This window comes from Lepidochelys olivacea, assembly GCF_965140295.1.
Source record: "Lepidochelys olivacea isolate rLepOli2 genome assembly, chromosome: 25".
NCBI lineage: Eukaryota > Metazoa > Chordata > Testudines > Cheloniidae > Lepidochelys > Lepidochelys olivacea.
The window spans coordinates 13,980,789-14,005,078 of record NC_140435.1 but is presented as its reverse complement, the minus strand read 5'-3'; the positions used below and the strand labels follow the sequence as shown (position 1 = coordinate 14,005,078).

At 50.9% G+C, this 24,290-nt stretch overlaps 1 protein-coding gene across 2 annotated transcripts; it reads right to left on the bottom strand.

The window, feature by feature from the left end:
* Nucleotides 1-24,290, bottom strand: FSTL3 (follistatin like 3). Of its 2 annotated transcripts, XR_014709620.1 has the most exons (6): nt 23,967-24,290; nt 14,728-14,913; nt 8,318-8,533; nt 3,462-3,689; nt 2,445-2,548; nt 1-1,903 (listed from the first exon to the last, which is right to left on the bottom strand). XR_014709620.1 is itself a non-coding variant. In XM_084614404.1 (5 exons), exons 1-5 carry the CDS (start codon nt 24,040-24,042, stop codon nt 2,496-2,498), a joined length of 759 nt encoding a protein of 252 aa, XP_084470530.1. In that variant the 5' UTR covers nt 24,043-24,290; the 3' UTR covers nt 1-2,495. The 2 variants fall into 2 exon arrangements, 1 of the variants encoding a protein (XP_084470530.1); XM_084614404.1 differs by having other exon boundaries at nt 1-2,548.

Genomic DNA, 24,290 nt, shown 5'->3' with positions numbered 1-24,290 from the left:
TAGTTTTATTCCTTTTAATTATAACCCAAAATGTAACATAGCAGTAAAATGCCCCCACACAATATGGAATAGGAAACTTACATGTTACATGGCATACATAAAGGATTGGGACACAACCATACAAAAATAGAAGAGAGGGGATTTTTTAATATATATAATAATATAAAGGCAATAGTTTCTGAGCCACGTGGTTGTTGGAGATGATACGCTATTTACACAGGTTACAACACACACGATGTTGCAGGGGATGTGAAAAATAAATACCGGGGATGCGATCAGAGGAAGCTGAGCTGAGGCTCCAGAGGGGGACGGAGCAGCTGCCCTGCCCCCTTTTTGAATGTGTCCATGAGGTTCTTGTGATGTGTTTGATAAGGGACAGCTATAATGTAACAAGGTTCAAGAAACCAACCTGCTGGAGAGGGGGCAGCTTGGGTGGGTCACAAAGGAGCCAGGCACCGCCTCCAGGACACCACAGGCCAATGCAATGTAATAGCAACTAGAGACTCCTGCTGCCATCAGGACTTCTGTGGGCAGGGCTCTGTTAATACACATAGGGAGAGAGAGAGCGGCAGGAGTTTGGAGGAGATGCTAACTAGACTAGCCAGACAACAGAAGAACTCCCACTCCCATTTTTACAGGTGGGGAACTGAGGCACAGAGTCCCCAAAGTCACATACAGAAGCGGTAGCAGGGCTGAGAATTAAACGCAGATCTCCTGAGCCTCAGGGCTTGACCACGCAGCCAACCTTCATCTCACAATGCTTCCCTGTTTGCCAAGCACTCATCACCTCTCTTCCTGACTGCCCTCCCCGCTGTCCAGTGAGTGACTCTCTTTGGGATTCCTCCCCTGTTTGGGTCCCAGACTGGTGACCAGTGTCAGCAGCTGGGGGAAGGAGGCCAGTCTGGAAACAGAGTTTGCAGTCAACCTGCAGCATGTTCCGTAGCTAGCAGTGGCCTTTCAGCGTGGGACTGATGGCGACCAGGGGTTTAACTATCGAGGGACTGATTTGAAAACCCCAGAATGATATTTAAAACCCAAAAGGCACTGGGCCGGGTTCTCCTCTGACTTACACTGGTGTCAATCAAAGTAACTCTCTTAAAGCTGGGGCAAAGCTGATGTGGGTGAGATCAGATTTGTAATGATGTTAGGAGAGGTCAGAGTTGGGAACTAAGCTGCCTGCCAGTCTCTTTAACTCACATCCCCTTGGGGCACTAGTCTCAGATATCTTGCCCTTTGCACAGCCTCCGAACGAGTGCAAAGTGCTACCATGCATACTTGCTTTGCACCAGCATCAATGGCTCCGCAAAGGTGCAGGCCAATGAAAAATGAAGCCCAGAGTCATTACCGAGATGGGCCTGAACTAAGACCCCAGAGACCAACACCACTGAATTCTGGGTAAATTTGGCTTTGAATCCAAACTTGGTATCTGGAGCCCTTTGCAGTTGCAATGATCTGGGCTGGTGTAACCCACTCATGTGGCACACTGTCCCTGTCTAGTGGTGAGCAGTCTGCAGCTAGAAGTCAATAAGCCTGCCACAGCACTGGCTAACAGAGCTGATGCTTTTAGCTCCAGAGGTCTCAGGTTCTATCCCTGCTGCCAATGACCCACCCAGGGGCATGGCATTATAATGGCAAAGGTTTGCCCAGCCTTGTCCATTGTGTAAAACCCGCCCTCAAGGGTAGTGTGCGAGGTTGTATTACCTTTGCATCCTCACTGACGTTGCTTATTACACGGGAACCTGGATTGGACAAGATTAGGAAAACAAAAGATGCAACAACCACAGCTTTGAACTGAGTTTCCTGCCGTCGGGAGCTGTCCATCCCCACAGCTGAACCCCTAGGACAGAAAGTCCCTCAAGGGAAGGCTCAACCTCAGATTCCCGCTGGACAGGTCCAGGAACTTCTGCAAATGGAGGCACCAAGAATTAAAACAAAAAAATAAATACGCCCGGGAGTGCTATCTTGGGGCTAGTATACAGTGTGGGCCCAATTCTCAGGGACACTAAGGCCCTCTGGCAGCATAAAGGGGCCTTAAGAAAGGTGGAAATGGCCCCCAGAGAATCATCCTACACATGGGGGCCTCCCCGGCCAGTGTAGAGCTGGTGTAAAGATTGTACAATGGTCCTGCTCCCAGCCCACAGAACAGAGGGCAGACTGAAGACATGGTTGAAGTGCCCTGTGCTACAGCTATTCACTGCTTCCCATGGGGCGCGGAGCATAAGTTAGAGCATCCCAGAGGCTGCTCTAACTTACACAGGCTCTGATCCACCCTGGACAATGAGGAGCAGAAAGGTGGTTTAAAGCCACCCTAATCTCCCTCCCGTGCCCCAGATGCAGGAACGGAGTAATGAGAATCGGGCCCTATGCGTCTGCATAACATAAACAGATATAAATAAGGATCTTTTATCTTAATAAATATCAGGTATATGGTTTGTACAATATACACATAATGCCCCTGTCTCCTGGGTTCGGTCTCTTGGCAGAGAAGGAATGGTTCACACGTAGTTTTCTTCGGCATCGCCCACATCGAGGGGGAACTTGGCCAGAGCTGTAAATGGAGCCATAGAAGAAAATGAGCTGCAGGGAAATATTAAACACCAGTCTGGAGGGCTCAGGGGACTTGGCCTGGGCCATGGAGACTTTCATCTCTAGGTCGCCGGTGTAATGCGGCCCATCACAAGAGCGGCCAAAAGCCATCCCTCGCTCTTGGAACAGTTCTCAGACCAGTCCCCAGCGGGCCGGTCTCTGGATCAAGGGAAGCTGAGAATCTGGGATCTATTCCCAGCTCTCCTCCAGGCTCAGTGGGTGACCTTGAGCAAGTTGTTTTCAGTGCGACCACATCATCTAAAGTAGCCCAGATAATTTGGGGTGCCTGAATCTGGGGGTTCCACTTCCAGTCCACCACAGGTCAGACTCCCAAGCACTCACCATCCACAAAATGGGCCAGATTTTCAGAAGAGCTCGCCTCCCCTTTCAGACACCAAAACAAGGAACGGATTTTCCCTAATGCCCAGCACCCAACGCCTGGAGCCCATCTGAGAATCCAGCCCCTTTTTCCCCAAGGCCTAACTGGGAGCCGAGCTCCCTTGAAAATAGTAGGGCCTGAATTTCCACAAGAGTTGAGCTCAGGCTGCCCGCATTGTCCTCAGCCAGAGTAGTGAGAGCCCGGTAACGTTGAAAATCAGGTCCCATCTCTTTAAGCTGAACAGTAACAGTCAGAAGCAGACATTGGACTCTTGCAAATGGAGGCACTAAAATTAGAGGGCACGGGACTGACAGGAAAGAGCCATCAGGCTAGGGAAATCGCTATCCACTCTCAAGAGCCCCCTACAAGTGTTTCCTGCAAGGTCTGGTTTTATGGAAGGTCTGATTGTGTGGAAGGACCTACCAGCCAACTCTGAATCACGCCCCCATCCACTGGACCCATGTGAATGTTCTCCAGGTCAAGAAGTGAAACATACCTAAGCAGCTTCCGTAGTGACGGACTCCAATAGATTTGCCCAAGAAGCAGGTTGCCCTCCGTAGATGGCAGGCAGATGGGTAGGTGATGTTGTTGTTGCCGCAGAGAGTGTGGTCCAGGGTGGAGGGATCAGGGCAGGGGGCCGTCCTGCACATCACACAGTGAGCGCTGCCCGTCTGGTCCACAACGCAGGTGTGAGTCCCGGGGCACACCACGCTGGAGCAGGACTCTAAGGGAAGCAGTCGCAAGCCAGAGAGTGAGCTCAGCCACTTGGTCGGAGCATGTGTGTGCATGGTTCAAGCTCCATCAACAGGAAGTTCTAGAGCTGCTTTTCTACAGAGGGAGCATTCAAAGGATCTTTGTGGACCAAATACTGCTCTCAGTTTCACCAGATTAACTCCAAAATAACCCCACACTGGTCTCAGTGAGGTTTCCCCAGCTCTACACTGAGGTACCTGGGAGCAGGATTTAGCAACAAGTTTCCCTGGGAAAATGTGCTTCCCCTCTTTTATTCAGCACAAATCCAGATATCTGGCTACTGTCAAACACTTGCTTCTCTTCGCCAGCAGAAGGAAGAAGTCTATGTGGCTTTAGATGGTGCTGTGCATCTGATGGCTACTTGTTTGCACCTCTGTAGATCTGGGTACAGGAGCAAATCGGATCATATGTGCAATGAATCTCATGGTCTCATCTGCCCGCGGCATGACACTTGCACACTTGACCAAACCTCAGCTGATGTAAACCGGGGACCCTTCGTTTGGTCCCTCACCATTGCCCGACTGATGGTCTATGCTCAGAAGAGGGCAGAGGGATATGCAGGCCAGAATTTAGCTGCAACAGCAGAGCAGAGCAACACTGGGGCCCCGGTTTAGACCAGCAAAGGTGCTGGAAGTCAGAATAGAGGTGCATTGGCAGAGCTGTCTGCACGATACCTAATGCCAGGGTCCCTTGACCTGGGTACTACAATTCACTGCAAATTAAAATAAGAAGCAAATAGTGGCTTTACCATCCCTAGGCACTGCCCAGCCAAAGCCAAACGGAACTGGCAAATTGCTGGGTTCTCAATGCCCTGAGCAGTCACAGGAGTGCTAACCCGCACGCCAAGCTAGCCAGAACACATGGCGCAACAGCTGATTTCTGCTCTGACAACCCGCCTGCGTCCCATCTCTGCTGTGTACACACAAACGCTCACACACGCCAGCAGACAGGGGCATTCCATGGCAAGCGTGCGTCATCACTTACTGTATATTATAAACACTCTTTCACAGGGGTTTAAAACTTCAGCTCTTTTTGAAGCTGGATCAGGCAGTGACTCGGCATCCCAGCTCCCAACTCCGGCTTTTAAGATGATTTCGACAGGAAGGAATTTCAGAGAGGGGGCTGGCAAAAATAATAAAGCTGCCAGACCTTGGCAGGTTTGGGATGTTTTTCTGGTCTGCTTTTTTTAAAAACAATAGCTCGGTGCGTCTAAGTGACATGTTATGGGCTGCTGTTCTTTAGACGGTGATGTATGTAAACCCCCCATTAAATCCAGAGCTGTTTACGCAGCAGAAGATGCTATTCCAGTGTAGAATATACAGCGCCTTCAATACTGTGCATCGTATTTCAGAGAGTACATAGGGCTTTATGCAGGCTTAAAAATCCCATTACGCCATGAGACTTTGGGGCTGGGCCCGTCACCCTGTCCCTTGTGCAGTCATTTCCGAAAGAGGATCCCTTATGAAGGAAAAGGGCAGCATTTTATACCTGCTTCATGCGGGTGTGATTGCAAAAGGTGCAGGGGAATGGAGAATCGAGCCTTTAGAGTCACAGTCCCTATACCAATGGGCCATTTGGAGCAAATGTGAAGATATACGTTGCTGTGCACGGTTAAACATCTGCCACTTATCAACCAGAGGTGGCTGCATTTCAGCGAGGGATAAAGTAACCCCCACGCAGTAGATCAGGTTGCAAATTCCTTTGGGATGGTTCAGGGTATCTAAATGGAAGATGTTATTTTTATTCTTTATCACCATCGTTGAACCTAGTCAGCTTAGTACCTTGGGGGCCACACCCACAGCTGGTGTAAATGGTCATTGTTCTGTTTAAGACAGTTTGCAGCAGCTGAGAATCTGCCCTCTGGTACATCAGGAGGGTGTGTCTACACTGCATACTAAACCCAGGCTCTGACCCAGGTTTGAACCCAAGCCCCACTTCCGTCCACACACAAATCAATCTGACTCGGGTCAGCAAGCACTCAGGGCCTGGATCCTCGGACTCTGGTGGGCTCCGACCCAACTTCCTAAGTCCCACTGCGACTCAGGTCCAATCCCTGCCATTTTCAGTGTGGACACAGCACAAGTTGCGCAGTGCAGTATGGTCGCATTAGCACGGCTGTGAGCCTCTGGTCCAGCAAATGTAAACCCAGGTTTACAATGCAGTGGAACACTCAGACGCAGACTTAGAAACACCAAGTCCACAAATCCGGGTCCCCCAGATCCCGGTTTACAATGCAGTGGAGACAGAGTCTCCCTACAACTCTTAGATGCAGCAGGGTGAGATAAACACAGGGGGCCTAAATCCTCATCTCACTTACACCAATGTACATCAGAGGAAAACCCATGGAAGCCAGTGGAATTATACCAGTGTAAACGAGATCAGAATCAGGGACTGAGTTTCAACAGGTTCTTCATCAAAAGCTCAAAGATTTGATGCTGCCACCTGTACCCATGCTGAGTGGTACCTTGCTAGGCAAGGAACCCCCCTGGGGACTTGCTTGGCAATGAGAGTGGCAGAATCGGGCTATTCAGTATTAGAAGATTCTGGTTCTTACTCATAATTTGCTACATTTATCCCAGCTGCTGGACACATGCAGACCCCCTGGTTCTCTCTGGCTCAGGTCCCAGGCAGTGCTGCACGTTATGATCATGGGGCTTCCCTAAATCCTGGCACCCATGCAGCTCTGCCCAGGCAAGCAACCAAAGCAGGATCACTACTGCGGACCTGGTGCTGGGGGTTTTACAGTGAGGTGCCTCATCCTGCTCAGGGCTAGCACCCCTGGTGCTGCACTGGGGCTAGACCAATAGTGGGAGAACGGCTGAAAGGCTCTAGCCTCAGGGGGACATGGGAGACAGTGTTGCCAAGGGAATACAGCACTGGACTGGGATTCAGGATTTCTTGGTTCTATTCTGCCAATGACATGCTGGGTGACCTTGGGCAAGTCACTTCACTGCCCTGTGCCTCAGTTGCCCCATGGGTTATCATGCCACTGGCCTCCTTTGTAAAGAGCCTTAAGCTCTACTAGAGAAAAGTGCTAGATAGGAGATTGCTATTGTTATTTAGGAGGATGAAATAATGCAACATCTGCTCTCCGCATGGCATTTCTACCACCTGGGGACAGAAACAGCCGGGAGAAAGGCCGATCTCTCATGCGGGCACCCTGTGATGTTAAAATAACCCATGAAAAGACATACAGTAAAACTGGAGCTAGACCTGAACCAGATAATAGATCGGCCCCGCCTTGGCCCTTAGTAGGGTGACCAGATGTCCCAGTTTTATAGGGATGGTCCCGATATTTGGGGCTTTGTCTTATGTAGCCGTCTATTACCCCCCACCCCGTCCCGGTTTTCACTCTTGCTGCCTGGTCACCCTAGCCCTTAGAGAAGCCCAGATTTGAACTCCACCCTCTGGCCCAGCTCTGCCCCTAGACCCCCAGAGCACCCCTAGAGTGATTGGCTGGATAGGTCAGAGGCCCTGCAGGACACAGGAGCCTGTGCTCCCACCGCAGCCCTTGGCGTTGGAAGCTGGGCTATGGAAAGTGAACGCTGGCCGGGGCGCAGGGATGATCCCCTCCCCGTTCCAAACGGAGCAGCAGGGATCTGCTGAGTGGAGCCTGCTCAGCCTTGGAACCCGCTGCCACGTCTCAGCCTGGGCGTGGCCGAAGGGATTCACATGTCTCCAGATTGGAAAGGGTTCGGGGATCCTCAGGGATGGATTAACCTCTCTCTTGATGGCCCTGGAGCATAGTCAGGAAAGGCCTCAACTTAACAGCCCAGCTGGAAGACCATGCCTCAAACAGGGCAACCCCCCTTCGGGCCTTGGCTTGGAGCATGAGTCATGGCAGGGGGATTTCTCAGACCCTAAAGCTTCAGGCTCAGAGGCAAGAAGGCGGGGGGAGGGCCTGTAGGTCAAACCCAGCTCCGGCCTGCCAGCCCATGTGCCACTGAACCACACGCTGCAGTCCAGAGCTTTCCTCCCAGCTCCACTCTTGCCTTGCTGATTCTGACCAGGCGTAAATGCATGCGGCTCCATTGGGGTTCATGGGTTTCCCCCCACTAACAGTCGACTCTAAATAGGACCCTGCTCTTCCACAGTGAATTCCCATTTCTGCTGCAGGCAGCACAGCGGGCCCGTCAGGGGAACGGCCCTAGGCTCCTTGCCCAGTATAGAAATCTCCCGTGCCAGAGGGATACGCCAGGTAGCTCAGTAGGGAAATCGCTGCAAAGTCACCTCCAAGGGGCAGGAGTCTATAACTCTGCCTCAAAGATGCCAGACCTGGGGCGTGGGGGGATGCCTGTACTAAGCCTTGAATGGGCTAGGGCTGCAAGTGCCAGCTACTGGGGACGCTGCCCTCAGTGAGGATCAGCTGCTTTGGTGGAAAGGGTGAACCGTGAGGACAGCCAACTTGACAGCACCGGAGAAGCAAGGACAATCTGAAATTACTGAGCACCATTTCCTCCAGTTACCAAGGGAACTCGAAATATACTCGCTTTGGGGATTTTTAGGACAGTTCCACTCAGGCGGTTATTAGACCCAGCCCGTCACGTGCAGGGAGAGGGCCAGGAAGCGGAAAGAGCAAGGGGGGAGCCTCTGACGTACTTTTGCATTTGCCCTGGTACATCACTTCCAGGTCGGGGTGGTCTCTGCACTTAGCTGTCAGCAGCTCGCACTCGTCGCGGTAAGTGTAGCCATCTGAGCCGCACACTTGCAGCTTCCTGGGCAGGCTGGAGCAATCTGGGGCGCAGGCGCAGTGGGGACGGCCGTGTTTCATCTTGCAGACTTTGCCAGGGCCACACTCCACCCCCTCACAGGTCTCTGGGGGTAAAGGAAAGAGGAGTTAGCACCAGGGAGCCTCCACTCGTTTTGCACCAGGGGCGCGTCCTTTCCCTCTGCAGAGAGGGATCAAAGGCTGCCAGGGGACACAGAGACACAGGAGCACGCCAAGAACCAGTTGTGGTTCAAATCTGGCTCACCAGCCCCGCTGGTGTGAGGCACGGATGAATTAACCCCCTAACGCCCACAGGGACTGAAATCCTTTCTTTATCACAGGACAGGAGGAAGCAGCCCAAGCTTCCCCACAGCACCTCCTCTTATGAGAGTGCTCTATCAAGGAGAGGTGGCTGCGCATATCTTAATAGCGGGTCCAGTGATGTTGCCAGTAGGGGGTGCTCAAGACAATGCAATATTGGTCCTGGGTTCAATCGGACCAGAGATGCCTCTTGTTGAACCTTGTCAAAGGCTTCTTGAATGCTGTTCTTTATATGCCAGCTGCTCTTAACAGCCCCCAGCTTGGCCACAGACTCGGGGAGAGAGAGGATACAGCCCCATGGCCTGTTCAGTCCTTGGACTCTGCTGGGGCCACCACTGAGAGTGCTCACCGCCATGCTGGCTTTTGGGACGTGCGTGCCCATCTCCTAGGAACCACCCCCGGCCCCCAGACCTGCCCAACTCATTAAACAAACAGATGGTAACAGCTACCAGTTCTCGCTGGGGTTATCCCTGGGGGATTGGATGTGGAGAGCTCCCTGGGCTTTGTCTAGACAAGGAGTTGTTCCGTCCAGCTTGAATGCAACTTTCCCTGCAGCTGGATGCAGAACTTCCTTGATTGATCATTGAGTTTCAGATCATGCCCGGTAGCCCAGGCTTTACCCTGCATTAGCTCAATCCTGCTAGTACCTGTGTAACTACAGGGTAAGAAGACAAAGTCCTGAGCCACCCAGCCCCATAACGGTCTGGTTCCCGGCCATTGGAAGCTGTATGGCTGGTACTTGGGGCAGCGGCAGCGTGCAGAGCCCCCTGGCTGCCTCTATGCGTAGGAGCCAGAAGGGGGACATGCCACTGCTTCCGGGAGCCGCGGAGAGCCACGGCAGGCAGGGCACCTGCCTTAGCCCCACCGATCAGACTTTTAACAGTGCTGACCAGAGCCGCCATGGTCCCTTTTCAACTAGGCGTTCTGGTCAAAACCCAGACACCTAGCAACCCTAATAACAGAGCAGATCTGCAGCTGGAAAAGTTGCTCCATTCATCAGCAAAGTCATACCGGTTTACAGCAGTTGAGGGGCTGGCCCCTATTTTCAACTGCCAGTTGGTTTTTTGTTTTTTTTTAAGAGACATTTCTTTCTCTCGTGCAACAGAGAACCCTGCTCTGTTGTGCACTACACCCTCCAGAACACCCAGCCGGTGCAAGCGTCTGTGTGATCAACAAGTTCTCTTTCCCAAACAATACCCAGCCCTGTTTCACTCCAGGCCTCCGTGACTTGAAAACGAGAATGGGCAACGGCGAGGGGGGAAATCTGTCTGGGACGCCTCTTTCCCCACAGGCAGGGGAGGAAGAAACAGATGGCTGCATTGTCGCACTGGGTCGCCTCCTAGCAAAAACAGTCTGCGCGGGTTCAGCGGAGCCGTTGAACTCATGTGCGTGTGTGGCAAGCTGCGGAATTTCCCCCAAACACGGGAGACATTTGGGAAGTGTGCAGCGCTAGCCAGGGGGCGGTGACATTGGCTCCTACAAGTGGCTAGTTATCATGTCTCCAGAGATTGGAGGTGTGTGGCCGAGGGGGTGGGTGGGAGAAGAATCAGGCTGCCCCAGTGGGAGCGTTTACACCATGTTTCCACAAGTGTGACTCAGACCCATTGCCCCTGCTTTGCAGGACTGCTCCCTTCCCCATTATCTTCTCTAGCCTGCTGGCTGCGGGGTCACTTTTACTGCCCCGTTTGGATCAGGGGAACACGGACAGCCACCAGGGTATTATTGGAAATGTGTCTCTTTGGACGTAGAAGAAAAGGTGTATTTGTGGCACCTTAGAGACTAACAAATTTATTTGAGCATAAGCTTTCGGGAGCTGTAGCTCACGAAAGCTTATGCTCAAATAAATTTGTTAGTCTCTAAGGTGCCACAAATGCTCCTTTTCTTTTTGCGAATACAGACTAACACGGCTGCTACTCTGAAACCTGTCATTATGCAAGTCTTTGGACCTAGAGAATCCTTCCCCTGTGGAGTCATTCCTTCACTGAGGTGGGGGCATAGGGAAGGTTACCACAGGAAACGGTGGGGAGGAGGATGTGACCCCATCCAATAAGGGGAACGGATTGACCATGGGACGTGGTGTGGTGCAGTTTCCCTGGAAGATCACATAGGGAGGAAGGTGGAATTCCCCCAGGAGTTTGCCCCTATTTTGCAGAGGGGAAATCCCCTGGCAGGGGACCAGCTGCTTTTCCTGTTCGCACCCAGAGCTCCATATCTAAGTAGCCATTGCCTGGAACAGGGCCCGTCTTGTGAGTCAGAGTCCCTAGATCTGCCAGGGCTGCGTAAATGAACTATGTGGGGCTAGCTCCTGAGGAAAGCAGCTCTTTCACATGCACGAGCCTCGGCTGAACTCGCCTGGCGTGGTCCATGATCCAAACAGGCCACGCCCTTCAGTGAGCCGGGCTAGGCGATTCCAGCACACACAGGGCTCTCTCTGCATCGGGCGTTGCAGTGGGGAGGGCTGTTAGACAGATAAAGCACAAGCCTGGGGGGGGGGGGGTTTGCCACTGCTCCATTCCCAGCAGCCCCGCCCCTTCGCCCGGGTTAGCTCTGCAGTACCCCCAACGGAGGCTCAGTTAAATGGACCCAGAATGCCCCAGGAGGAACATAACCTGCCTCTGGCATGGAACCCTGGCACCCTCCTCCATTCGGGAGCCCTGGGGGTGCTTTCTGTCACCCTCCAGCTGACCTGGCTGCAGAGCAGGGGGAGACACTGCTAGGGGCTGAGACACAGAGGCAGGAGCTGGATCACAGATACATATCATCCCTCCTGCCCTTTCCCAAGGACTCCTGCTCGTCGGCTAGCTCTGAGGGAGGTTCCTTTCCAGCACACTGGGGAATGGGCAGGATCAGATTGGACTTCATGCAGGTTTCTGCTGTGTGGGGAGTTTGTTCCTCCTCTTGCCCTGGGATCCTCTCATCTTTGGGGTCATGAAGCTCCGATAAACCCTGTGCAGCGGACTGGTGATTGGCTATAGCAGCAGAGCTAAACATAAGCAGAAGCCAAGTAGATCAAGGAGCTTGGTTACCTCCTCCTGGAGCATGCTTATGGGATGAGTGGCTAAGGCCTCAGGCCATGACGCAGGAGAGCAGGGTTTAATTTCTGGCTCGGCCACTGATTCATCACGTGACCTTTAGCAAGTTGCTTAGGATTTTCAGAAGGGCTCAGAAGCAGCCAGGCTGTCGAAAGCCCCTGGCACTCACATCTCTCTCTGCCTCAGTTCCTCCACTGCAAAATGGGGAGAATAATCTTTCCCTTGCCTGCCTTGTGCATGTCAATTGTAAGCTCTCTGGGGGAAGGGCTGGTTCTTGCTCTGCAGCATGCCTTGCACAATGGGGTCCCAATCTCAGCCTTGCAGTGCAGGCTGAGGTGCAGTGAACAGTAATCATTGACCTGGAGACTGATTCTTCAAGGTGAAGATTTCCATCAACACCCATTAAATCAGGGCCCCTTCTCCATTCTCTCCCAGCACTGCCTGCCACTCAGTGGCGAGCCAAGCAACGTGAGACCTCAGAAGCAGACCTGATCCCAAGAATCTTAAATTGGGGGAAAGTTTCAAGTCTGAATCCTGCAGCCTGGGCCTGGTCTCTATACAGAATCAAGGACTGGGAGGGAAGTTTCAGTTTTACCTCTAGCCTCTCTCACTACCTGTAATGTTGTTCCTCTTCTGGGGACCTCTCCAAGGTTGAATTAAGGGCAGGGAGGCAGTAGTATCTGTGATCAGGCAGGAGAGGGGTGCATATGGGCGGGGGAAGGCTGTTCCCTTAATGGCCTTTGTAAAACAAATGACTCAATGAACCATGTGACCTTTCCAACCCACTCCCTTACTACTGCGGTCAGCAGGTCTTCTGGCCTGTCCTCACATGGCCATGCAAGTGTGACGCGAGGATCCGTGCCTCTGGCTCGCTCCGAAACATCTGGATGGCTTGGAACACACAAACTGGAGTGTTTCCATTTTTGGAACTAGCCCATTCTATAAAGACATTTGGAGATGTTGAAAGGGGAGAGCCTTAAATAAATAAATAAAAATCCCCCCTCGGGGTAATCTGCAGCGGGCAGCTGGAAAGAGAGGATCTGGCAAGAGGAAACTGTTATTTCACTGGGAACGAGCCGCCGCAAGCTGACTTAGCGCACTCGGATCTCTGCTCCTCCCTGCCCCAGCAGTGGTGTCCAGGGCTGGAACTGAGTTCCAACGGGACTGGGGGGAAAACTCCCCTGGAGCAGGCACAGTGTGGGGCGGCAGTCCATTGTCCTACGCTGCCCCCTTGCAAGCCCTATGCAGGGGGCGGGGCCAGTAGTGGGAGGAGGAGTCTCCACAGTGCACATCATGGACACGCAAGGCTCCTCTGGAATGCAGGGCAACCCATAGGCAGCTGTTACAACGCACGCCTGGCGTTATTCTGATTGATGGCCTGACGGCCGTTCCAGTCCTCGGTGCCACCCAGAATCCTGAGGGCATGGTGCCAACTTTGCCCCCTTGGGCTCTTGCCTCTAGTTGGGGATCTTGCTGCTCGAGGGAAAATGGCTTGTGAAACAGACTTTCTACAGGTGCCCTGCTACCCCGACCAGCGCTTCTGCTCCTGTTGCTCTAGGATTTGGCTGGGAATGGCAGGGCAGGGAATAAACCCCCGTACCTCCTGATCCTGATATAACGTATAATCATGGGCCACGACAGTGGGAACCTCCAGGTTGCTCCTCCCCCACATGCAGGAGGAGGGAGAAACAAGGTCACACACTTCGGTCCTAACCCCGCCCTGTTCCATGGAGGATCAGTTTACACCCCCTTTGCACTGGTGCAAACAACTGCATGCCACACACAGCAGTGACTTGGCTCAGAACCAACTCTGCTGGTTCCATGTCGGACCCCAACCCAAAAAGGGGCCTGTTTGTCTAGGTCCGCTGTGGCCTGTCTCCTGAGCTACCAGGCCAAGACAGTGGAAATGCTGCAAGAACAGACAATGGCTGGAGATTTCTGCTTTGTAGGACTAAAGTCCGCCCCCCCACCCCCCCGGGCGATGCCGGAGTTGATGCCATTTTAAATGTGAACCCAAACCTCTGCTCCTAGTGGCTGTTTGTGATCTAGTAGCTATGACAACACCCTGAGACTCAGGACATGTGTGCTCTTGTCCTAGCTCTGCCTCGGACCTGCCGTGTGACTTTGGTCAAATCACTTCCCCTGTTTCACTTCGCATCCTTGACCTGCTCTCTCTATTTAAGCGAATATCTTTGGGTCAGGGACAGTCTCACTCTGGGTATTGCTGCAACTAAAGCGCCAAAGCAGAGACACGTCCCATGTTGACGGAAGTTTTCTCTATCCAGGTAATTAATCCATCTCTCCAAGAGGCAGTAGCTAGGTTGATGGAAGAATTCATCCGTCGACCTAGCCACGTCTACACTAGGGGTTAGCTCGCCCTAACTACACAGCACAAGGCGTGATGGTTTTCACTGCCCTGAGCCATGTAGCTGGGTTGATCTAATTTTTAAGCGTAGACCAGGCCTTTGTGGGTAACTCCGCACTGCAGAAAAAACCCCACGGCAGCAAGTCTCTGAGCCCAGGTCAGTTGACTCGGGCTCACGCTATAGGGCTAAAAATAGCCGCGTAGATGTTCCTGCTTAGGCTGGAGCCTGGGGTCTGGGATACAGCATGGGGAGAGGGTCTCAGGGCCCGAGTGGGAACATTTACATGGCTATTTTTAGCCCTGTAGCACAAGCCTGAGTCAGTTAACCCAGGCTCGGAGACTTGCAGCCACAGGGTGGTTTTTTGCAGCGTAGACGTACTGTGTCTGTACAGCACCCAGCACAGTGGGGCCCTGATCTCAGCTGAGGCCTCTAGATGGTCCCATAACACTAAGCAGTATTTATCATAAAACACAATAGGCTCAGGCCTCCAGCCTCTGGGCAGGCCAGGCTTCCTCAGACACTTTGCCTACATAAGGACAGCAGGGTGGCTACATTATTTCAGCCGTCAGCAAGCACATTTACCTTTGCAAGGATGGCAGGTCACCAGCCCCAGGAACCCCAAGAGGCTGATCTTATTGCCTGGCTGGGTGTAGTTGGACCAAGCTACGTCAACGTTGCTATTACCGCAGCATTCCTCCCAGGTCACGCCGGTCTTTAGGATCATGGTGCATTTCGCTTCCTTCCCCTGCTGCAGCCAGCAGATCCCACCTGCCAGAAGAAAGCAGACCATGAGAACCACACTTGGGAGGCTGCGTCCTTAAGATGAAGCTACTGCGTTTACTGGGTACAGCTACCCCCTGGACAGAGAGCCAGCCCGAAGCCTCTGTACCACTAGAACAGTGCATAATGTGTGAGAATTAGTTCCCCCACCTATTGGTGCTTCTAGATGCTTGCACTTCACAAGTTGGCCATGGCCCCTCTTCAGAGACACAACAGAGCTCAACCTCAGGGGTGGGGTAGGAGGGAGGAAATAAACAAATATTTACAACTGGATTTGCAAAATGTGTGTCAGCCTGCTACAGCATGTGCATTCCATGCAGCTGCATTTCCATGTGCCGTTGACCAATATGCATGCAAACGCAGGGCGTTGCACAGGTGCACACAGATATTTGTGCAGGTGCACGCATTGTGCCTGGCTTGGGAAATTGGGGTGGGGGGGGGGGTGCTGAGTAGCACGGTCTGCAAAGTGTCGGTTTGCAAATGGCAAACTGTCTGCAAATTGCGGTGTTTGAGGCAGGTTGGCTCTCTCCCCTCACCCCCTTCTCGTGCCTTCGCTGACCTGATTGACCCTCACCCATCTCTGGCATTAGGCTCTGGAAAACAGACACAGGGTCGTTGTTAAAGAGAACAGCACCAAGAACCTGAACTGGCAGTTCCCAAACCCCTTCATTTTCATCTGTAGGGCTGGATTAGGGGGACCAGCAGGCAAGTGGGAAAAATCAGGACGGGGCAGAGGGTAATAGGTGCCTATATAAGAAAGCCCCCAAAATCGGGACTGTCCCTGTAAAAATTGGGACAGCTGGTCACCCTAGGCTGGATACTCCTGAATCTAGTTCTACAGATGGGGCCCAAGCTATAGTCCTGGGCTCCCGACAGCAAAGACCCCAAAACTGAAAGAGGTTTTTAGTTCTGTCAACTCCAAGCATTCAAAAATCATGAGTTTGGACCCAAAAAAATCTATCAGATTCGTGGCTTAAAATCCATGAGACTTTTCAAAAGTACCAACTTCGGGATGCTTTTCATTTGCCTTCCAGTATTGTAGACTCTAGCGGGTCACGTTTTCAAGCTTTTCTCTGCAACCACAAAGGCTAGAATCTTTTTTTTTTTTAAATGAAAGTTGAGATTTTCTCTTCTTCACATGAATCCAGGATCTGGGGCTTTAAGAAAGGCATTGAACAGCATGTGGCTTGCAGTTCAATCGCAGTTCTCTCCTAACAGTGGATTTGCAAAAATGGGTTTAAATCTGGGTTTAGATTTCAAAGCGTTCAGGAACATTTGGCTCTGGAGATTCCGAGCCCTCCCTTGTTACTTCCCCAGAGCATTCAAGCAAGACTACCAGGTGTAGGTGGACCAGACATGTGGGACCATGAGTGGTATGGCACTTAGGATCAATCCTTCTAGTATGCAGCCATGTCTTGACCATTGGGCACTGGAGACAGCCCCTTGGGACACAGCCAACCCACTGGCATCTGATCTCACTGAGTCAAAAGCCTGTTTGTTTCTTAATCTCATGAGCAAATCGTTTCTTTTTTCCCCTCTCTCTTTTGTGAGTGATTCCTTTGCCATTTCCTTCCTTGTAAACCAGCCGCTTCTGATGCTGGTTGGTTTGTTTTCTCATCAGCTCAACTTGGGGTTTGTTAAATGGCTAAAGATGTGGGGGCCAGTTTCCGCCCTCAGATATACCGGGGTAAATCTGGAGTGACTCTACGGTAATCAGTGGAGTTACTTGGGGAGTCACCCCAGTGCATGCTGAGGTCAGAGTCTGGTCTGAGATTGCCCAGCCGCAATTAACCTGACTTTGGTTGGGTTGCAGCAGCTCTTTGCCCTGGGCAATTGGAAGCTCCCAGGGAAGATTTCCCACTGCTGCCCAGCCTTCTCTGTTCTATAGAGGAGAAGATAATAACAGGCTCTGTGTCTGGGCCCTCTCTGATTAAAAGTGCAGGACACCAGGCCACTAACTGAGGAACAGAAGGTTCCTAGTCTCCCCTTCTCGCCCCTGGTCACTAATCTAGACGGGTGGGGTGTCTGAGCAGAAACAATGGGAAGAGGGAGCCCGCTGTCTCATTCAGGAGGGTTTCTCCCACCCTGGCCTCATGCAGAGTTAATCCTGAGCAAACCCACCGAGTTCTGATCATTCTGTGTGACTAACTGCTGGGCCCCACTCCCTTTCTCCCAACCTCACAATGCTGCAGCCAAGGGTAACCCCACAGAGATGACCCCCGGGCATCCTAACATTTGGAGTATACCCCCTCTGTCCTCACCTCCCCACCCCCATTGGTCATAGACAGGGGCTGTCACAGCTCTTGCCAGCAATGTTTCTTTGCATATAAACCAGGACTTTGGAGTCTGCTCTTAATCTCACCCATGTTAAATGCATCACAAAGGGTGTAAACCAGAGCAGGATTCAACCCCGAACACTGACGTGGCTCTTTGTAAATAGCACCCCATACATATTAGTGAGTTAATCCTCACAGCGCCCCCTGGGGGATGAGTGAGGATCACACCCCTGATGGGGAAATTGAGGCATGGAGTGATTTAATGGGTTGTCTATATGGGTATAATGCCCCCGTGGACATTCTTATTCCAGCATGAGTGGCTTTTTTCAGTTTAGCACAATAAACTAACCCCTCAAAAAAGGTACTTAATATCTTTGTCTCCACATGCAGCTATTCCAGAATAACGATTCCTGAGTAACTCCATATGTGGACACTCTTGTTAGAAGTGCCTTGTTCTGGTTTAACTTAATCTATTTGTGAATTAAGCTAAACAGGAACATTTTATTCTAGAATAGAGCATCCACACATGGAGTTATTCAGAAATGGCTATTCCACTTTAACTTCGCATCCCACCTTTATCCAAAATAACTTCCAAATCTAGATGAATCCTAGTGGTCATGCAAGGAACTGTAACCACCATATAACTGGTTTCAATTCACACCTTAGCTTATACCGGTATATCTTTCCCATGTAGACAACCCCTACTACGAAGCTTGCCCAAGGTCAATAACAATGCCATACCACAGCAGGAAATAGAACCCAGGAGTCCTGACTCCTGGTCCTCCGCTCTAACCTCCAGACCACACTTCCTCCTAGAGGCAGGACTAGAAGGCTGAGTCCCAATGTTTGATCTAACCACTAGACAACACTGCCTCCTTCAGAACTGTACATTGGGATGACATGGTTGTCAATGAGCCTGGAATTTGGCCCTGAATTGCTTATTCATCTGTTAAATAATATTAATTGGGCTAGACTCTGCTCTGTTACCCGGTACAAATCCCAGCGACATCCATTCTGGAGTCATACCAGTGTGAAAGTGGGGTAAGTCACGTTAGTATCTGATGGTTTGTCTACACTTAGAGCGCTGCTGGGGCTGTAGCGCTTAGTGCAGATCTACCTACAAGAGCTTGTCCCGTTGGCATAGGAACTCCACCTCCCCGAGAGGCAGTAGCTGTCGACTGGAGAAGCCCTCCCGTCAACACAGTGCTGTCTACGCCAGGGGTTAGCTCAATACAGCTACATCGCTTTTCCACACCCCTGAGCAAGGTAGTTATCCCGACGTCGGCTGGTAGTGTAGACCAAGCCTCACTCATGTACTCTGCATGTCACAGCGTTAGCCAGAGCCAGATCTTTGTCCCCTCTTGGTAAAAAATGGGTTTGTTTTTTTTTTAAAAGCAAATAAACATCCTCTGCAGCATTTGCAACTCAAACATTGCAACATTCTGCTGGTGCAACTGACTGGAAACAGTGAAACTGACCAGCCTGTTGTCCTTGTCCAAGTTGAGAGCAATGTAAAAGGTAAACAAAGTGCAACAAGTGCAAGCTAGATCCTGCCGTTACTCCTGAGTGTAGTAATTACTACCCTGAGTAGTCCCACTGATCCTGAAGACAGGGACCTTGTTCTGAAGTGTTTGCAGGATCAAATCCTCTCAAACAGATTGTTAAAATTCTTTCAGTTTTAAGTACCTGCAGCATTATAGGGAGAGGAATGTGTTTGCTTTTAAAGTATGCCAGCAACCGGTGTAAATCCACATCACTGCACTGAATTCAATGGCGTTACCATGATGTACACCAGCTGAGGATCTGGCCCATGTTTTTTAGTTTAGCACATGATAAGAGGCTTGAAGCAAACTCCAAGTTCACCCCTGCTCTCCCCCCCTCTCCAAAAAAAGTTGGAAAGTGTTTGGATCCACAATTTTTCACCCATCTCTAAGTCCAGATGATAATTCTGGGCCTGATCCCAAGAAGCGCTGAGTTCCCATCAAAGTAAATGGGAGTGGCAGGTACCGAGGCCCAGATCCCCAAAGGTATTTAGGTGCCTAACTCCAATGGGAGTCAGCCACCTAAATACCTTTGAGGATCTGGGCCTCTGCCCTTGTCTGCCACCTCTTTTCAGTCCTGTTTGTCACCGCCACAGCCCCGTGTGATTCCTTATTGCTTGCTGCAGAAACTGCATTGCCTTCTCCGGAACGTAACTCACCAAGTGGAAATCTCCATAACTGGCTGGGTACTAAGCTCTGATGCAAAATGTGGGGAGCCTTGGCCCCCCTCATGGCTCTGCCAAACCTCCTCATTCCCGACTTGCAGCCTGCCCAGCTGTTCCAGTCCTAGACAACTCACACACAGCTCTGTCAGTCCTCCCCAATCCTGGCCCCAGCAGACCCCACTCCATCAATTCCAATCCCGGCATTCCACACAGCTCTGCTGCAACTCGGCCAGCGGTTCCAGTGCTGGTCTCCCCACACAGCTCTCGGTCATTCCTCCTCAATTGTAACCTGCAGCTGCCCCACTCCTGCTGTTCCAGTCCTGGGCTCCCCACCCACAGCTCAGCTGATGCACCTCGATCTTGACCCATTAATTTCTCTATAGCATTTCCACTAGTCATAAGTATTTAAAGTGCCCCCAGCACCTTAGAAATAAATTAGGTTAGAGCCAGGAAATTAATTAAAATTACCCAAAGACCTCCCAATCTCATGGCATCTCAGTTCCACGAATGTCCATTCCCACCACACACACCCAAAAGCTAGTGAAAAATGTAAGCACAAGTATTAGAAGTGGGCCAAACCCGTCACCAGGAGCCTCCTTAGTGAAGCAAGGTCATCCTTCCAGTTGGATTTAAATTCAGCTCAGGCTGAGAGATGACACACGGATATCATCTAAAGTGCTCAGCTACCGTGGAGGGGAGAATTTCTAAATTTGGATATAATCCGAACAAGGTTTTCTGGAATCTGGCTCTTTTAGAATAGTTTAGTTGACAAAATAATTTGCAAGCGAAGAGGGGGTCAGTTATCCTGAGCTTTTTGAGAAAAAACAAGTGTTTTAAGATTATCACTAACATTTACCCTGTGTCATTACTTTTTTTAACAAAAAAAAATCCATTAATCCCATTGCTACTACATAGAACAACCTCTTGCATTTCTAACAGTGCCTAGGTACTATGCTGATGGCACTCTTTAGGGTCCTTCAATATCTAGTACAGACTAACACAGCTGCTACTCTGAAATCTTCAATATCTAGTGCTTTTCAACCTGAAGAAACCCCAAAGCACTGTGTAAACTTAATGGTTGGGAGAATTTATATGCAAGTAACACTTAAGCTACTGCGGAAATACAGCTAGGGAGGAGGACAGAATCAGTTTAGCAATGCCCAACAATGCTACACAGCAGTTCAGGGAAGAAAGAGAGCAAATTAGAGTCCCATATCCAATTGCATGCTGCAGAGGAGAATTGGAGGGAGACAGAATGCAACTCTCTGAACTGCAATTTGGCCTGGACCTCAGGGCAAACACCTGTATACTTGTCTTGGGTTCTTTAACGAGGAGGAGTGTTCACAGCTTGGTTTTACAATCCCTGGGGAGGAGTTAATTCCCCAGGTTCCTACTCAGGCAAAGTTCCTGTTGACTCCTAAGGTGAAAAGCTGGAAATAGGAGTTGTGCCACTGATTTCACTGGAACCAGGATTTCACCCCTTGATTGGTGCCTCAGCAAGGACCGAATCCATCTATGGTATTTCTCTAGCCCCACTGCTGGAGTACCTGAGCTCCTTACAAGCGTTAATGCATTTGGGCTCACAGCACCGCTGGGGAAAGTGCTGTCAAAGGGACAACTCAGGCACAGAGGCTCAGATATGGAGGAACCCAAGTCTCCGAAGTCCCAGGATAGTGCATAGCCACCGGATCCTCCTTCCTCTAGGAGAAGGAGAGCTCATTGAGGACGCCGGGGTTTTGACCCAGGGACTGCACGTATGGCACTGCACCTAATCCCCACGATTTAACTGGATCTTGGCTGATATTTGTAAAAATTCTTTTGATTTCAGCAAGGGTCCGAATTGCCTGTGCTCCTATTGCCAGTCAGCAACAGTATCTCATACTGTAGTAATTGTATTCATATTAGACCAGGTTCAGAGGTCCACTGGGTATCAGTGGAAACAGTACAGTGCAGGCAATGTCACAGATTTGTTTTGTGGCAAAGGCATGAGGCTGGGATCTAGGTCCAATTCCCAGATCTGCCCTGGGCCCTTGGGTAAGTCACATTAAAGTCAGTGTCTGTAAAACAGGCATCCTACCCCCAAAGGATGCTGCAAGCATTAAATCTATTAGTATTTACAGCATGCTAAGATGATCCCGTAGCTAAGGTGATGGGGACCATACTTCAGAAATATTTCCCATCTACCTCGCTGTATCACTCAAGGAAGAAGCAAAAATCCACTGCCTGGCAGAATTCGAGGCTGAGCAAAACTACAGTGGGAACTTGGATGCTTTAAAATGTTCTCATAAGATAGGGATTTGTTGGCTGGCTAGAGTCTCCGAGGCAGGTTCCCCGGTAGACACCCATTACCAAAATTCCATAGGCAAACCCCATGCCTAGTGTTATTTTACCTTAATGTTCTTAACAGAAAGGGGCTCAAGCAGCAACCTCTGCACCTGGCTTTGGAACACTCCAGTTCGGAGTCAGATGGATCTGGGGTTTGGAGATGGCCCCTTTATAAAGCCAAGGGACCTGATTCTCCATTACCTTCCATCTTCAGCAGCAATTTGCAATGGTGCAAAGTGAATGTAAAATGCTACCGGAACAGAATGATAGAACAGATGGTACACCCTTGGCCCAGGGGTAAATGACTGCATGAAGCAATGGAAATTCAGACCCACGGGACGCTGCTCAATTCAAGTTGGTTCCCAGGTTTGGATTCTGAACGCCCAGTGTTTCAGGAATGTTTCAAGCTGGCATTTGGAAACCATTTCTAGTTTTTAAACAGATAAAACTCAGCATTATGGCTGCCCTCGGAAGCACATGCATTCTCTTGCTTTTCAGATCCTTAGGCATGGATCCTAACAGGAAGAGAACACCTGTGGACTTCAGTGGGAGTTATGGGTACACAGCACCTCTTAGGAACTGACCCCAATGGGTGACTTTTATACTAACACCAACTTGATGAAACAGAGCAGCCGCAGTATACTGAGATAGCAGGGGACTTGGCTAATATTTGCCCGTGATCTCTTTGCTTTTACTATAGCTACTGGTGTTCTCCCACGGAACAAAGGGCTTCCTTCCACAATGAAATCACAGCTCTGATGACACTGCAGTCTAGATCAGTGTGATCATGATCGTGGGACTTCATCGTTATGTCTTCACACAGGACCAAACGGGGCAGGGAGAGAAGCTATGGGGGAGGGCTGAGGAGGCTCAAAACCACAGAGGATTGGGCCCTTAGCAAGCCTGGTGAGACAGAACACAAGCATGGAAGAAATGCCCCTGTGAAACACACCAATAGCTACAAAAACAATGAGGAGTCCAGTGGCACCTTAAAGACTAACAGATTTATTTGGGCATAAGCTTTTCTGGGTAAAAAACGCACTTCTTCAGATGCATTGTTTTGTGATCTTTTACTCATGAAAGCTTATGCTCAAATAAACCTGTTAGTCTGTATCCACAAAAACAATGAGGAGTCCGGTGGCACCTTAAAGACTAACACAGCGCCCCTCTGATACTTGATGACAATAGCTAGTCTCCAGTAGTGGCCAGGGGTGAACGAACATAATGCTAGATTTATAGCAGTTCTCAACTTTTCCTGTACTGGGACCCCCCCATGCTGGCCTGGGATCTCCCTCCCATTTAGCAATCTGAGAAGGGGGAAAGTGCTCACAAATCCTCCCCCCCTCCCCACACACCCTTTTGTGACCACTCCTAGGGGATTGCTCCCCTGAGGTTGACACCTGCTGAATTACAACACAGGGAGGCAATTTCTTCCTAAGCCCAGCTGGGGAAAGGTAAGAAACATGTGGCAGGTAAATAGATGGGTGTTTGTCTGGCATCTCCCACGGTCTGCCGGAAAGCAGTTGTCTGGACTATACATAATTTGCAACAGCAAATGACCCAGATCCAAAATTGCAACCAACCCATCCCATAGACCATTTGTTTTAAAAGTTACTAAACTCCGAGTGCAAACGAGCTGAAAAAGCACTTAAGAGCCTCCCTGGAGCTCCAGCTGGGGACTAGCCCAGCTCTCCAGAGCAGGAACTGCAAGTCTCTGAGCCAGAGCTCTGGACAGACAGCCTGGAGCACAGGTAGCTTCTGCTGCTTGTCAGGGGCACCCCACTCCGCAGCAGCTCCCCCATGAATGGCCGCGTTATGGCCCGACGAGGCGTGCGCTTCTAGGAAGTTCATCCAAAACAAAACACAAACCAAAGGGGCACCTTGCATTGGTGCTGAGCGGGGGAGGTGGCAAGCGGGGATCCTGATCCGGATTCGTTCGGGACAAGGTCCGATCTGAGATCAGAACCGGCTTTGAACCACTTGAGACCTCTACAGAATAGCAAGGTTCAACTTCAAAATGGGAAAGGGTTTTATTTTGGAGGGGGGATTCCTCCCCCAACTTCTGCCCAGCGAGGTTTGCAACGCTCACCTGCAAACACTCGTCCGCAGCTGCCTGCCCTTCCCTAACTCCGGGCAGTTTGTTTCAGGGAAGCATCGGGTGGTGTGGTTTTTGGCCGGGGTTGTTGCGTTATGGTTAAGAGCTGCCCCTGGAGCAGCCTGTGAGACTCACTTACCCTGAACGGAGTCCTCTTCCCCTCCAGTGATAGGACACCAAATCACAGCCAACAGCAGCACCAGCCAGGGCTTCATGTTGAGCCGAGACGAGCGATCAAAAACCAGCCAGGCAGCCCCAAAACTTGAAAAGTTTGCTAGTCAATTTCACACCCCTGCCTAGTCCTCTCCTTTGCCCCCCAGGGGCGTGCGGCTCCCGCAGATCTCCGAGGGCGAGACACGGGGCGAGGCTGGGCTGGCCCTCCTGTATCTTCGCCTAGTCCTGGGCTGACCTGTTGCCTTTCGAATTACAAATCTCAGTTTCACACTGGCTATATAAAGATTTT